This window comes from Aquarana catesbeiana, linkage group LG03 (assembly GCF_042186555.1).
Source record: "Aquarana catesbeiana isolate 2022-GZ linkage group LG03, ASM4218655v1, whole genome shotgun sequence".
In the NCBI taxonomy this organism is placed as follows: domain Eukaryota; kingdom Metazoa; phylum Chordata; class Amphibia; order Anura; family Ranidae; genus Aquarana; species Aquarana catesbeiana.
In genome coordinates, this window is record NC_133326.1 from 515367222 (window position 1) to 515381316 (window position 14095).

General features: G+C 41.2%; 1 protein-coding gene across 2 annotated transcripts in view; it reads left to right on the forward strand.

Moving 5' to 3' along the window:
* SGCD (sarcoglycan delta) overlaps positions 1–14095 on the forward strand; it is a 628273-nt gene that overhangs the window by 587156 nt on the left and 27022 nt on the right. For both annotated transcript variants that reach the window (XM_073621164.1, XM_073621163.1), the window contains one exon: positions 5650–5722. In XM_073621164.1, the coding sequence (XP_073477265.1) occupies positions 5650–5722 (73 nt within the window). The remainder of the gene's footprint in view (positions 1–5649; positions 5723–14095) is intronic.

Consider the following 14095-nt stretch of genomic DNA (forward strand, 5'->3'; position numbering starts at 1 on the left):
TCTGCTTCTATTCTAGGGATAACACAACAGCCTTTTTTTTTCTTGTTTTTGGGAGATTTAGCAGAGAGGATATTGTCATTGAACACATAACTACATCCAAGCTCTCTGGGTGTCAGGAGTGAGCTAATGCAGCCTTAATGATACTGCTACATGTTAATATATAATAATCTTATTATATGTTTTATTATATCTCATAATGGATTAGCAACACAAGTTTGCCTGCCAGCAGTAGTTTGTTCTGAGAATGCTCTTGGTCCGCCTCGGTCTGTCTCATCCTTTTCTCCTTTTGTCTACAATTATTCCTATCATCAAAATCTTGCCTAATGAGCCTTGCCTTTCATTATGGGCCTTATGTACAAACATGTTCGTAAAACTGATCTCCAGGCATACAGTTAAATACACAGATGAAATACATACAAGGGAGGTGTTTTACCTGCCAAAGATATGTGTTTCTGTCCATACAGGCCTGAGATGTACACAACTCCGCCACACAACACAGTTGCAGTTCCATAACACTTACAGGTTGTGTCACCACTTGCAGTCTGTCTTGACAGTAAAAGGGGAAGCAGTAGCTCATCAAAGTCTAGCTGTGCTCTCCCTTCCAATCAGCATGCTGCTTGCTCTGCAGCACAACAGGTTGGCTCCTTGTGCTGCTTCTCCCTCCCTCAGTTAGAGCTCTGCTGTACACAAACTACAAGAGGCTGATACGAAAATAAATATTAATGTATTTACACCACTTGCATTTTTTTTATATGTGCCTAGTTCCGCTTTTAAAAGGTCTGAAATTATTTCACCATAGCCACCAATCAGACCCAGACTTTTAGGGCAGGCCTGCTGCTGATTGGTAGTTGTGAAGTATCTTAGTAAGAAAACAGATATATATATATGGCCCTATTCGACAAAAATATTTAAGCTTTTATTTTATTATCGCTCAACAGCCTAGGTTTGTTACTTGAAGTAGTGCCAGGTTGCTTTCAGCATATGTATTTCTCCAAAGCAATAGTTGGAATGTGTTGATTTTGCAATACAGCCTAAAAGTCCAAATGTTACTGCCATATGTTCCAGCTGGAAAGGCCATAGCTTTGGGGTTGAAGATTGCTCAACGTTGTGGTATCCTTTCTCTTCCCTACATTATCCAGATTTGCAATAGTGTTCTTCAAACAGCAAAATACACAGTGGAGTCTGTATACATGAAATGTTCTATCTGCCAAAGGATTTGTAATTGTGTATTCAGGCAGTCTTGTGAACCAGGCACTTTTTTACTGGAATGGAGCAATACAGCCTGGTCACCAATTTTCCCCCAGTCTGTGATTGGATAGTAAAAGGAAAGCAACACACTGATGAAGTTATCACTCTGCTCTCTCCACCTGTAAGCAAGTTAAAGAGGAGCTCCAGTCTGCAAAAAAAAAAGTCAGCAGAAAATACTGTAGCTGCTGACTTTTAATGTAAGGACACTTACCTTTCCACGTATCCCGCGATGTCAACACCCCGACGCGATTTGTCAATCCACTTCGGGTGCAGGCGCCAGCATTGTAGGTAAAACTGGCAGTGAAGCCTTCAGGCACAAGTCACACTGCGCTTTCTGAATGGTCCTGCCGTCTTCTGGGACCTGTGGGTGAAAGAGGGGCCGGAACTTCCGTAGATCAACAATGGCGATCTTACCCAGATGTGGGAGCAGGTACCTGTCAAAACTAGGTACCCGCTCCCCCCTCCTACCCAAAAAGTGCCAAATGTGCCGGTGGAGAGGGGGAGGTTGTGAACAGGTGGAGTCTCCCCTTTTGGGTGGAGCTCCACTTTAAAACTGTTGATTGACAGCACTGTGCAAAAAAATTGATCTTTAACCACCTCAATTCCGAGCACTTTTAACCCCTTCCTGTACAGGTACATTTTAAGATTTCAGTGCTGTCACACTTTGCATGACAATTATGTGGTCATGCAATACTATACCCATATGGAGTTTTTATCATTTTTTTGAGACAGAGAGAGCTTTCTTTTGGTGGTATTTAATCATCACTGGGGTTTTTATTGTTTGCTAAATATACAAAACAATACTGAAACCATTTTTTTTTAAGTTTCTGTTATAAAATCAGTAATTTTTCTTTTTCACTGATATGTGTTGATGATCCTTCACAGATGTGCACTAATGGACAGTGATGAGGAAGCAATGATGGGCACTGATAAGCTACACTGATGAGCATTGATGAGGCAGCACTGATGGGCACTGATAAGCTGCACTGATGAGCATTGATGAGGCAGCACTGATGGGCACTGATAGGCGGCACTGATGGGGCTGCGCTGATAATCCGGGCACTGATTATCAGTGTAAATACTGTACTCACTGTGTCCTGACAGATTGGCTCTCCTTTCCTCACACGCTCTCTGTCTGAGGAAAGAAGAGCCGATAACCGGCAAGTCTGTTTACATCTGTGTGAGCTGTTTTTAAACTTTTTACAATCCCCTAGACAAATCGAGCAGTTGGCCTTTGCAGTGCAGGCACAGTCCCACCACTTAATGGGAAAAATGTTTTGTTCCCTTTCCCAGTCTGTGGCTTTTCAGTAATTTATGCTAGTCCTATTGGAAATACATGTATTGATTTATTATTGAACACATAATTTGATTAACTGGTGTTCTTTTGTATATTTCTGGACCTCTGCATAGTTGCAGGCACATCAGAGATCTTGGAACCCAACGACCTCTCCTCCCAGTGTAGAGCTGATAGGGCAAGCTATTATGACCTCACAGTTTAAAGTTAAGCAGGAAGTCAGCTTTTTACTTCCCTTGCATTGAACAAGAAGCTCTTCAGACCCCCATCATTTTCCACCATAAATTAGTGTCATCTGCACATCTGAAGTTGTGAATATTTCTCCCCCACATTTTAGGGGTCACCCCACCCAAAATTTACATTTTGTTATTAGGTGGAATCTGGTGGGCTGAGTCAACCCTGGCTTCTTACATGTTTTAGATAGTCTTCGTGTCCCTGACTGTAAATGCCCAAAATAGTGAAATTATGTGATTTATGTAGAAAAGGTGTCTAAAAGAAAATTGTCTGTGTTAATTATAACAACTAAAATTCCAGCTTCTTCCTTGCACTACAGATCAGGAAATAAAAGGAAGAAACAGGAGAACAGGACACTTGATGCTCTGAGCCCATGAAGTTCTCCTTGACGTTAGTTTGACCTCTGTGGCATGGAAAGGGTTACGCTGTACATCCAGCAAATTTGGGGGAGGATGTCATGCCCCAACAGCTTTCCAATCTGATGGAAAGAATGGAGACACTACATGCCTGTATAGTGAAAACAATCCAATAGCAGGCAATGACAATCTATCTCCCATACAATTACTGTTATCTCAAAGTCAATGAGGTTAAGAAAAGCAAAAGTCTATCTTGTAGAAGCGAGGCAGCACTTTTTATGATCCTTATCGCCTGTGTATAGAAATTTCCAATTTCATCACAATATCGGGATAATAAATTCCCTTTATTAAGTCAATGAGCCAAGTGGATGAGTGAGACAGGAGTTAGGAGAGCACAGACAGGCCGTGTTATAAGAGCTAGGGAAGTCGTAGACAGTGGAAAGCAGAACATACACTAGTTCTATTTAAATATTTCAGTTGGTATATTTCATTCTTCTGTGTAGCACTACTTATGTTTAAACATTTTCATAATTTGTACAGTGGTTTTCATACTGGTCATTTAAGTTTACCTGCAGTGCAAAATTAGAATTGGGGTTATAGCAGTTACTAATTTCCTTTGTATGTGATTACCCCACAGGTGATTATACCAGTGTGTCCCTTTAGTCAATCAAAATAACAAATTGCCTTTGTACACCTGGTGTAGTTAAACGGACTTCATAAAGTTTAGGAAACCCTTCATATTTACAAAGAGACCAAGCACCGATATTCTGTGACTTACATATACAATATTTGTCGTTTCCCATCACAATGCAAAACTAGGTTTCACCAGGAGGTGGCTGTGTTTGTGCAGATAAGGCATTTTTCAGGCGATATTTTTAGCGCTAAATCACCTGAAAAATGCCTCCAGTGTGAAAGGGGTCTGAAAGTTACAAAAGGGGTCCACGTCCAGACATAGGTTTGTTGCTGGAGATAGTACCAGTAATATAACATACACGTTTACTCAAGCTCAAGCACTCCTATTCAACAGACTTGGGGTGGATACATAAACTATATTGTCAAAAGTATTGGGACATCTGCCTTTACACGCACATGAACTTTAATGGCATCCCAGCCTTAGTCCGTAGGGTTCAATATTGAGTTGCCCACCCTTTGCAGCTTTAACAGCTTCAACTCTTCTGGGAAGGCTGTCCACAAGGTTTAGGAGTGTGTCTATGGGAATGTTTGACCATTCTTCCAGAAGCGCATTTGTGAGGTCAGGCGCTGATGTTGGACAAGAAGACCTGGCTCGCAGTCTCTGCTATAATTCATCCCAAAGGTGTTCTCTTGGGTTGAGGTCAGGACTCTGTGCAGGCCAGTCAAGTTCCTCAACCCCAAACTCACTCATCCACACTATATTTCTAAAAGTTTTGGACCACCCCTCCAAATCATTTGGTGGAGGGGGGATTATGGTGTGGTGTTGTTTTTCAGGGGTTGGACTTGGCCCCTTAGTTCCAGTGAAGGGAACTTTTATGGCATCAGCATACCAAGACATTTTAAACATTTTGTGAGAACAATTTGGGGATGGCCCCTTCCCGTTTCAACATGACTGCACACCAGTGCACAAAGCAAGGTTTATAAAGACATGAATGAGTGAGTTTGGGGTGCAGGAACTCGACTGTCCTACAGAGAATCCTGATATCAACCCAATAGAACGCCTTTGGGATGCATTAGAGCGGAGACTGCGAGCCAGGCCTTCTCATCCACATCAGTGCCTGACCTCACAAATGCGCTTCTGAAAGAATGGTCAAACTTTCCCATAGACACACTCCTAAACCTTGTGGACAGCCTTCCCAGAAGAGTTGAAGCTGTTATAGCTGCAAAGGGTGGGCCAACTCAATATTGAACCCTACGGACTAAGACTGGGATGCCATTAAAGTTCATGTGCGTGAAAAGGGAGGTGCCCCAATACTTTTGACAATATAGTGTAAATAAAGAGTAATAAAAGACTTACATAGTTACCTTTTCTTGAAGAAAATGTAAATTTAGATTCTGATCCTGTGCACATAACTAAATGCCCAAGTATTGCCCATGTGATCTCTGCCGAAGCAGACTCATCGCAGATTGTGTGGATCAATGCCTTGCCCCCCCGAAATAAGGGAAGCCTATTTCAGGATTTATGTTATGATTTTTTTTATCATCCCAGCATGATTGTTAACATAACTTTGCCTAAAAATTATGATTTTCTATTTCTAATGGCAGCATTAAAATGTTAAAAATGGACCACTGACAGCCTCTTGCTAAGTGTAAAACAATATAGAGTACTAATATAAGGGGTGAATGTTATCCTTCTGTAAGTGTGGCTGCACAGTTATATTAATTTAGGACTAATTCGATTCATGCATAAGCCCAGCTGTGACTGGTTCTCTTTACTGTTTCTAGCAGAACAATATATGTATCCAGTGTTTCTGTTGATATCACCATACTTGCTGGTAGTGCAAGGCAGTTGTATGTTGATATATTTTATCTTCTATCTTTTAGGAGCAGAAGGAGCAGTTTTCCCAGGATCTCTGGAAACACCCTATGTTAAAGCCGAGCCATTCCACCATCTACGGTAAGTAAAACACTTTGGACAAGATGTATACAAGTCCAATAATAATAACGGCCTAAAAGATAAACTCTTCATCACATGCGCTGTGTAGCTGAGCCCATCCAGCCAGGTGTTGCCACCTGTAACACATTCAGTTCAGTACCATGGACAGCACTATCTGCTCCAAAGCAAACGAATAGCTCAGATTCTCCTGAATAAAGAAAACCTTTCCATAGAGGAATATAAAGGCTGCTATGTCTTGCGTCTGCTTCTGCAAATGCTAATTGCCTGGCTTTAATACCAACCCTTCTGCCTCAATACCTAAACTCACAAGCACAGTATAGTTATGCAGAAAAGAAATTCTTACTTTACTCGATTACTTGGATTTTACTGAATATTTGTTTCAGGTTCATGGCTCAGAATGGGCAGAAGCCATTTGGTTTGCATCACAGCCAGGCAACCAGTATTTTGTGAAGGAGATCAGCGATGTAAGCCCCATATTTCACGTAGCAATAAATACTTTCAAGTTGAACTGCAGGCAAACCTCTAAATACACATATGAAATACATACAATTGAGCGGTTTCACCTGCTAAAGGATTTGCATTTCTGTCTGTCCAGTTGTGAAATTTACACAGCCCCATCACATAGCACAGCCAAGGAATACATTGGTGACATCTCCTCAACCTAGTTTCCTGATTAGACAGTGAAAGAGCAGCAGAAGACTGATAAGGTCACCTGCACACTCTACTCGTTCCTCCTATCATGCTCCCTTTTAACTGGCTTCTATTATTCTTCTCCCAGTCTTAGTTCTGACACAATAATCTTAGTCCTTTATATCTATCTAGAATTTAGGTTTTATAAACACGTCGTTTATTTCACTGTAAGTTTTCATCTTGAGATACTACTGAAGCGCACTGCCCCCATAGGAGCTGCTAGTTAGTTTGTTCCTTTTCTCCAGTGTGGTTCTATTACCCCCCTTCCTCGCACTGATGACACAGCAGACAGTCTTAAACAAACAAACATGAACTTTATTCTTTCCGTTAATGCATAGCTGAAAGAATATGAGTAGATCCTCCAGAAATATGAGCTGCCTTTATAACTTGGTTCCGGTAATGGTCTGCATATCTTCTCCCTCCTGTTTACTACTACTTCCCAACCGCACAGCATTTCCAAATGTAAATCCGAAGAACAATACTCTGAATAGAGTTCTTGGACTGACTTTTAGGATTTCTCCCAGGTGATAACTATTTAAGACTCCACAGTCAGCTCCTTAACACCCTCAGTCTTTGGAACTACTGTTTCCCTGGGTTTACACTCACATGTACTTCTGAGAAACCATCCATGCTTGCCACAGAGGGTCCTCTCCCAGTCCTTCTTCTGTTGGTAGTAGCAGCCTCCTCCTGTTAGATGTTGCAGATTCCTACTGTTATCTCCTCCATTTCTCCTCCTGTTAAGGCACGTTCCCCTCCCCAGAGGGCAGAGCTCTATAAGCTGCACCAGCTTCTACATGCTGTCTTCCTCTGCCATCATTTTCCCATCCGCCAGCTTCCCTTGAGCATGTGACCCACAGTTTATATAGGCCTGAAAGCCCCTGCCCATTCAAATTAATGATTGGCTCAAGGTGACCCATACAACTAACTGTATCCTGTTTCCAAATTTACCTGTCTTCCAGCACCTCTCACTGGACAGACAAGGCATCACTCTCAACAGAATGCAGGTGGTCACACCCCCAATTCTACTCTGTCATTTCTCCCAACCAAAATAAACCCATCCAGGCTCAAACCAGCAGGGTAATGCCTGGAATTTTTACCTAACACTAACCCTCACTAACTAGTTAGCACACACCTAAGTAGGTGCGCACTACATTACTATAATACAATATGTGGTCAAAAGTTGGTAGGCACCTGATCACTGTACCTATATGTACCTTGTTGGTCATCACATTCCAATGTCACAATAATATGAATTTATCACCAACCTCCCCTCTACACATCTTTGTAAATATAATAGCCTCTACTTTTCTGGTAAGGCTTCCACAAGATTTTGGAGTGTGTCTGTGTGATTTTGTGTACAATCAACCAAAAGAGCATTTGTGAGTTTAGGTACCAATATTAAATGAGAAGATCAGGCTCACAATCCCAATGTTTCCTAACGATGTTCAGCAGAGTTGAGAGTCAGAACTGTATGCAAGCCATTCACGTTTTCCTATGCCAAGCTCATTAAATCATGTCTTTATGGAGCTGGCTTTGCGTACAGGGGCACCATCATACTGGCACAGAAAAGAGCCTTGCCCAAATTGTTGCTACTAGGTTGGCAGTGTACAATGTCTTGGTATGCTAATGCTTGTCAATGGCAATCAAAGGACTGTGTGCTTCATTGTACGCACTTTGTTTTGGAAAGGGAAGTCCAACAAGCTCATATAGGTGGCTCGGCTGTATAGTGCATCTAAATGGAACTAATTCCTATTACCAATCATATTTCTTCTTGCTTGCTGTTTCATGTTTTCATGATATAGTTCACATAGTGGTAGTGTCAAACAGCGGAATCTGGTTGCTGTATGAAACCAAGTTGAAGCAGAAGATTGAGGCCTGTGTGCAGTACACACTTGGGATCTAAAGGAAAGTTGGCAAAGATGCTTTGCATAACTAAAAGTGATCATATGCAGGACCCCTTGGTAAACTATGCTTGATGAAGGTGTAGACAGGTGCATTGCAGAGGGAGAGGAAGTCAAGAGGAACATGGTTCCTCCATGGTTTCCTGGGTCACAGGGGGCAGCTATTCGATTGAATACCGGCGCCGCATGTGACTTTGGTGGCCATCTTGGGTCAAGCAGAGCCTATTTAAGACCCTGGCTCCTGGACTTGGTGCACATTTTGTGTGTGGTTAGAGTAGAGACAGGTCTCCCATCTGTCAGGGACAGTGCTTAGCATCCACACCATCCTACCTGGAAGCCTCCCCATGTGGATCTGAACCGGCTAGGCCACATTCCATTGCCTTCCCATTGGGCTTGTTGTCTATTGCTGAACTTCAGTCACAACAATTCTCTGTTCTCTGCACCTGGACTCTGAGTGTTTTCTGCCACTGCATCATGTTGCACATTCCCACAAAGGGTTCCTGTGAAATGTCGCTACTGTAACTATGATGTGATTGCTGAATACAGCTTTGAACCTATTCTGGACATCCTTGGTGTGCTTGTGATATACTGTAGATTTTAATTGGTAAATTATAGACCTATCTGTTAAATATTGAAATCATTCATTCTTTTATCCCAGTATGATTTGGAACATAGATAAATTGAAAATCAGATTAAAATACTAATATACTAATAGTGAACATTTAACGTTTATCCATATGCCAGATCATACTGAGATAAAATAAAAAAGAATCATTTAACAAAAATGCTTACAGGCATCCCAAGGTGTCTACACATTTATTATATTGTTAGCCTGAGAATTTTTAGGACCTGACAGGGTCCCTTGAAAGGCGAGGAGAATAGAAGCAGTTGTGCAAAAGTGGATGTTTCTTTTAATTACTAATGTAAATTGCAATGGATTTCCCATAAACCTGTAGACAGTAACGTTACTAAAACATTATTGCTCTCATTTCTTCAGCAGAGCATCCCAAGATTATAGTTTGGATGATGGCTTTCATTACCTTTCCATGTACTGTAGAGAGCTGCAGCCGGCTTTTACTGCACCACAAACGGTGATCAAAGCATGTGCAGGGGTTTACGCCTACGTATGTGATCACTTGGTGCACATGTAGGGGCATATTTATAAAACAGTAATGGTGATTTTTATCAAACATTCACTGGTGCTAAATCAATCATCGTTATTCTAAACCATAGACTCACTCTCCCAAAATATGATTGCAGGTAAGATATTATGACTTTGCCCTTACCTTCCTCATTAGCAAACTTGTTTCAGGTCACTTACTTAGGATATTGAAGACAGCATAATAACCCGGCAACTAGCACTTTCCAAAGGTAGAAACCCCTGTTAGCGTTGTTCTTGCCATCTGCGTCCCATTGGGGAAATTTACCTTCACTTTCTGTCTCATCATCAAAACAGGAAGTGAGAGAAAATTCCTCCAAACTAAGGAAATCCTGTTCTGGGGACAAGACAAATATGGCATTTTCTTTGACTTTCACTTTGGATGATAACATTAAACATGACAAATAGAGAGGGTGAATCAGCCTAACAGGGGCACAGACAGTAATAATAAACCAACAGCTGTTCTAATCCCTCTCCACTCTATCCAGAACTACAAAAAAGTTTTGCCTTTTGTTATACTTTAACAAAAAGAACATAAACTATGGTAACTTTATCTCTATGACTGATATTAGACAAGTGTTCTTAGCGCTGTTCATTCTTCATTGACTAATGTGTTGGGTGGTAGTCATAAGTGTTTTCGGCAGATCATTTTAGTAGAAGGAGCTGAGTTCTTAGATAATAGGTGACGTGCATATCTCACTGTAATGTGAACTTCTAATGGTACGCTAGCTCCCTCTAGTGATCAACTTGCAAACTGAAGCTAATCTTCAAGCTCAATTTTAAAGTATACATTAATGAAAAGTATATGGATATTGCTGCTCTTGAACATCTTCTGAAAACCCTAATTGGCTGTCTTTTGTCCTGACCTTCATTTTTTTTTTTTTTTTTTTTGAGTCACCAGCCTATAACAAATACACAGATCAGAGTAAAGATAAAATTCCATATCTGCATCAGGCTCTTATGGCTGCATTAAATAAATATAATCAACAAAAAGTAGTGATACACTAGACAGTGTGGATGGAGGCATCTCTCCTGCCAGCTACTGCATTTAGGCACCTGCAGCACCCGTGGCTGCCTGAATACCCAAACAGTGACTGCATCTGTTAGGATGCAGTCACTGTTTGACTGATAATTTTCCATCTGGCTCAGTCGATTTTCAAATCGACTTTTGTCAAGCCAGGTGGTCCTCCCAGAGCCACCCCCCGTCTCATACATTGTCCATTTTAGCAGAAATCTAAAATTCCAGCCGTGTGTAGCTAGCTTTGGACAGCCAAACAGGAGGAACAGTCAGCAAATCCACATTTTTCTCCTGACGTTTGTTTCAAAAACAGTGTATGATCAGTCTTATATCTAATTCTGTAAAAAAGTTAGAATTAAACTAGGGCTACAGAAATTAACAATTAATTCCTCGATTAATCGTTAATTTTTTTGATCGATCAAAATTTTTTGGATCGGTAGGCTGCCTGCCCTGGGGCCACTTTGGGCCAAGCTGTGGCTGCAACGCAGCGCTCCGCTCCCTCCTACTCCACTATATGTCATACACAGTCTGCTGGCATCTCCCGCTGTATGTCTCGGAGCTGAGTGTAAAATCTTTGCCCGCCCTCCTCCTAGATCAGCTCATGTGATAGACACAGTGTTCTGTCTACCACACAAGCTGATCTAGGAGGAGGGCGGGACTTTTCTCACAGCGCAGCCAAAGTTTTCCCACTCAGCTCCGAGACACACAGCGTCTCAGACTGTGTAATCCGGGTACAGGCACTGACTACAGTGAGGCTGCGATTATGGGCATGGTAAGACTGCATTATGGGCACGGTGAGACTGCATTATGGGCACGGTGAGACTGCATTATGGGCAGGGTGAGGCTGCCATTATAGGCACGGCGAGGCTGCGATTATGGGCACGGTGAGATAGCATTATAGGCACGGTGAGTCTGAGATTATGGGCACGGTGAGACTGCATTATGGGCATCGTGAGGCTGCGACTATGGGCATGGTAAGGCTGAGATTATGGGCATGGTGAGACTGCATTATGGGCATGGTAAGGCTACGATTATGGGCATGGTGAGACAGCATTATGAGCATGGTGAGACTGCGATTATGGGCACGGTGAGACTGCATTGTGGGAATGGTGAGGCTGCGATTATGGGCATGGTAAGTCTGAGATTATGGTCACAGTGAGACTGCATTATGGGCACGGTAAGGCTGCAGTTATGGGCACAGTGAGGCTGCGATTATGGGAAAGGTAAGGCTGAGTTTATGACCTGGCCATGCCCCGCTATGTCCGGCTTCGGCCGTTGCCATAACAACGATGCTAAATTAGCTAAAAGCAGTTGGATCTGTATGTGTATTATAATTAATCGAAATGAGTCGATTAATCGATTAAAAAAAACGATTAATTGAACACGAAAATTTTAATCAGTAACAGCCCTAAATTAAACCATTAAGCTATGAGTGCTTTTCTGCACTTTTTGCCATGGCAAATACATATATCACAGCACCAGTATAATGCAGCAGGAATTAAACACTGCTCAGTTCTGAGCAGACTGCAAAGTGAAATTACCATATGCCTGTATCGGGGGTATGCAATTCTATTGTGTGTGTGTGGGGGTTCAGGGAGGTAACAAATAAAAAAACACTCTTTAACCACCTTTGTTTAATATGTATTTATCTGTTCTTTTTTTTTTTTTACTGCAAGGATTGTTTTGTGCACTATATGCATGTTTAATAGGAATCCAGAGCTGCCTTACTTCTTATTAAAATGTAATGAGAGATCTTATGCTTAATGTAAAGGAATAACCTTAAAGGAAGGCTAAGTTCACCTTTTTTTTTCTTCTAAATTCCATCTCCCCTATGTACCAATATAGCATTCATGTACTTTTTCCATAAAATCTACAGACACGTACCTTACTGTCCTCCATCCATGATTCCAAACGTATCTATTGCTTCTGCTTCTGTCCTTACAGATTGTAGGTTATAACACAGAAAGTAGTTGACCAGCGGATCTCATTAGCATATACCCTGCATCATCTACCCTCCCACTCCCCCAGCTGCACGTTTTTTTTAATGAAATGCAACCAATCAGTGAAAATGCTCCAAAACACCCCCCCACCTCACTAAAAAAAAAAAAAACACATGTAGAAATGCGAGTTCCCGCTATGCAGAGATGTGAACGGGGCTTGACAGCTGAGTGTTTCTGTCCACTCCCTTGTATGTACTTGTATAAAGATGGCCATACACTATGCAATCTGATTGTGTATTTAGTGAGAAGGGTGATCACTGATTGATTGCATTTTATTTAAAAAAAGGTGCAGCTGGGAATGGGAGGGTGGATGATGCAGGGTGTGTGCTAATGAGGTCAGCTGGTCAACTCCTTCCTGTGTCATGACCTACAGTCTGTAAGGACGTAAGACAGAAGCAATAGATACGTTTGTAATCATGGATGGAGGACAGTAAGGTACATGTCTTCAGATTTTATGGAAAGCTTTGATATTTTTGAAAAAAAAGTACATGAATGCTATATTGGTACATAGGGGGGCTGGAATTTTGAAAAAAAAGGTAAACTTAGCCTTTACTTTTTATTTTGAATGATTTCAGCAAGAGCATGGCAGTATTCAGTTGTGATCTCCAGAATACTGTAGATATATGTCTAAATTATTACAAAAGATGAAAGACCCACTATGGCAGTGCTGGGAATGTCTGAAATATTATCTCAAGCTCTGGAGGGAATATGGAGAAAAGCAATGAGCTAATCATGAGATCAGGAAATTAGATTTCTGGGGATACTCTGTACACAATCTATTGCCATAGTTGTAATGAAGCCCAGTCATATGTCAGTTTTAAAACACCATAGCTGGCTGCAAGCCAAAATGGAAAGGTTATTTTTAACATAATACAAATAATATACATAATTACTAAATGGCTTCTGTACCACCTATATAAATTTAACTTTAGTTTTTCCAATAGTGGGTCATTCTCACTCGTTATGTATACATCATATCCTTTCTGCTTTGCAGCACCCCATAATGATAACAATATGCTTTTTCCAAGCAGCTTATCCTATAAATGGTACTCTTGAGACAAAATCAAAGATGCTGATGTGACATACAGATAGCCACTAGAGGGCTACTGCATTTGAAATATAATAATTAAAATACAACAAAACCTCAGTGTAAAAATGTAAAAAAGATGTAATGTTACGTAAACATAAAAATAATAACTTAAAAACTTAAAATACACAGGGAAAACTCCCTTTATGCATACTCAGCAGCATTAAGTCATCATTTATCACGTCTCATGGAAAAAGCTTAACAGCGTTAAGTCAAGACATGCCTTCTCCTGACCCCAGTATGTAATTAATCTGGTCTCTAAGACGGACATTTAAAATTGCCTTACACCCAAGAAATGTCACCCGGTTCACTTTATTCATGTCGCTGCCTCCTGTGTCCCCTGCCCAGATTGAAATATTTTACTGTGATTTACTCTTTTTAATTAAGAGCTTTCACCGTTTAATTTGAATGCCTACACTAGAAGCCTTGATTTCCGGCGGGCGCATTGGTGGTTCAGTAATTATGCATTGTACAGTGCAGGCAGAATCATTGCGCCTGACTTAGCAGACTGAAAAGCA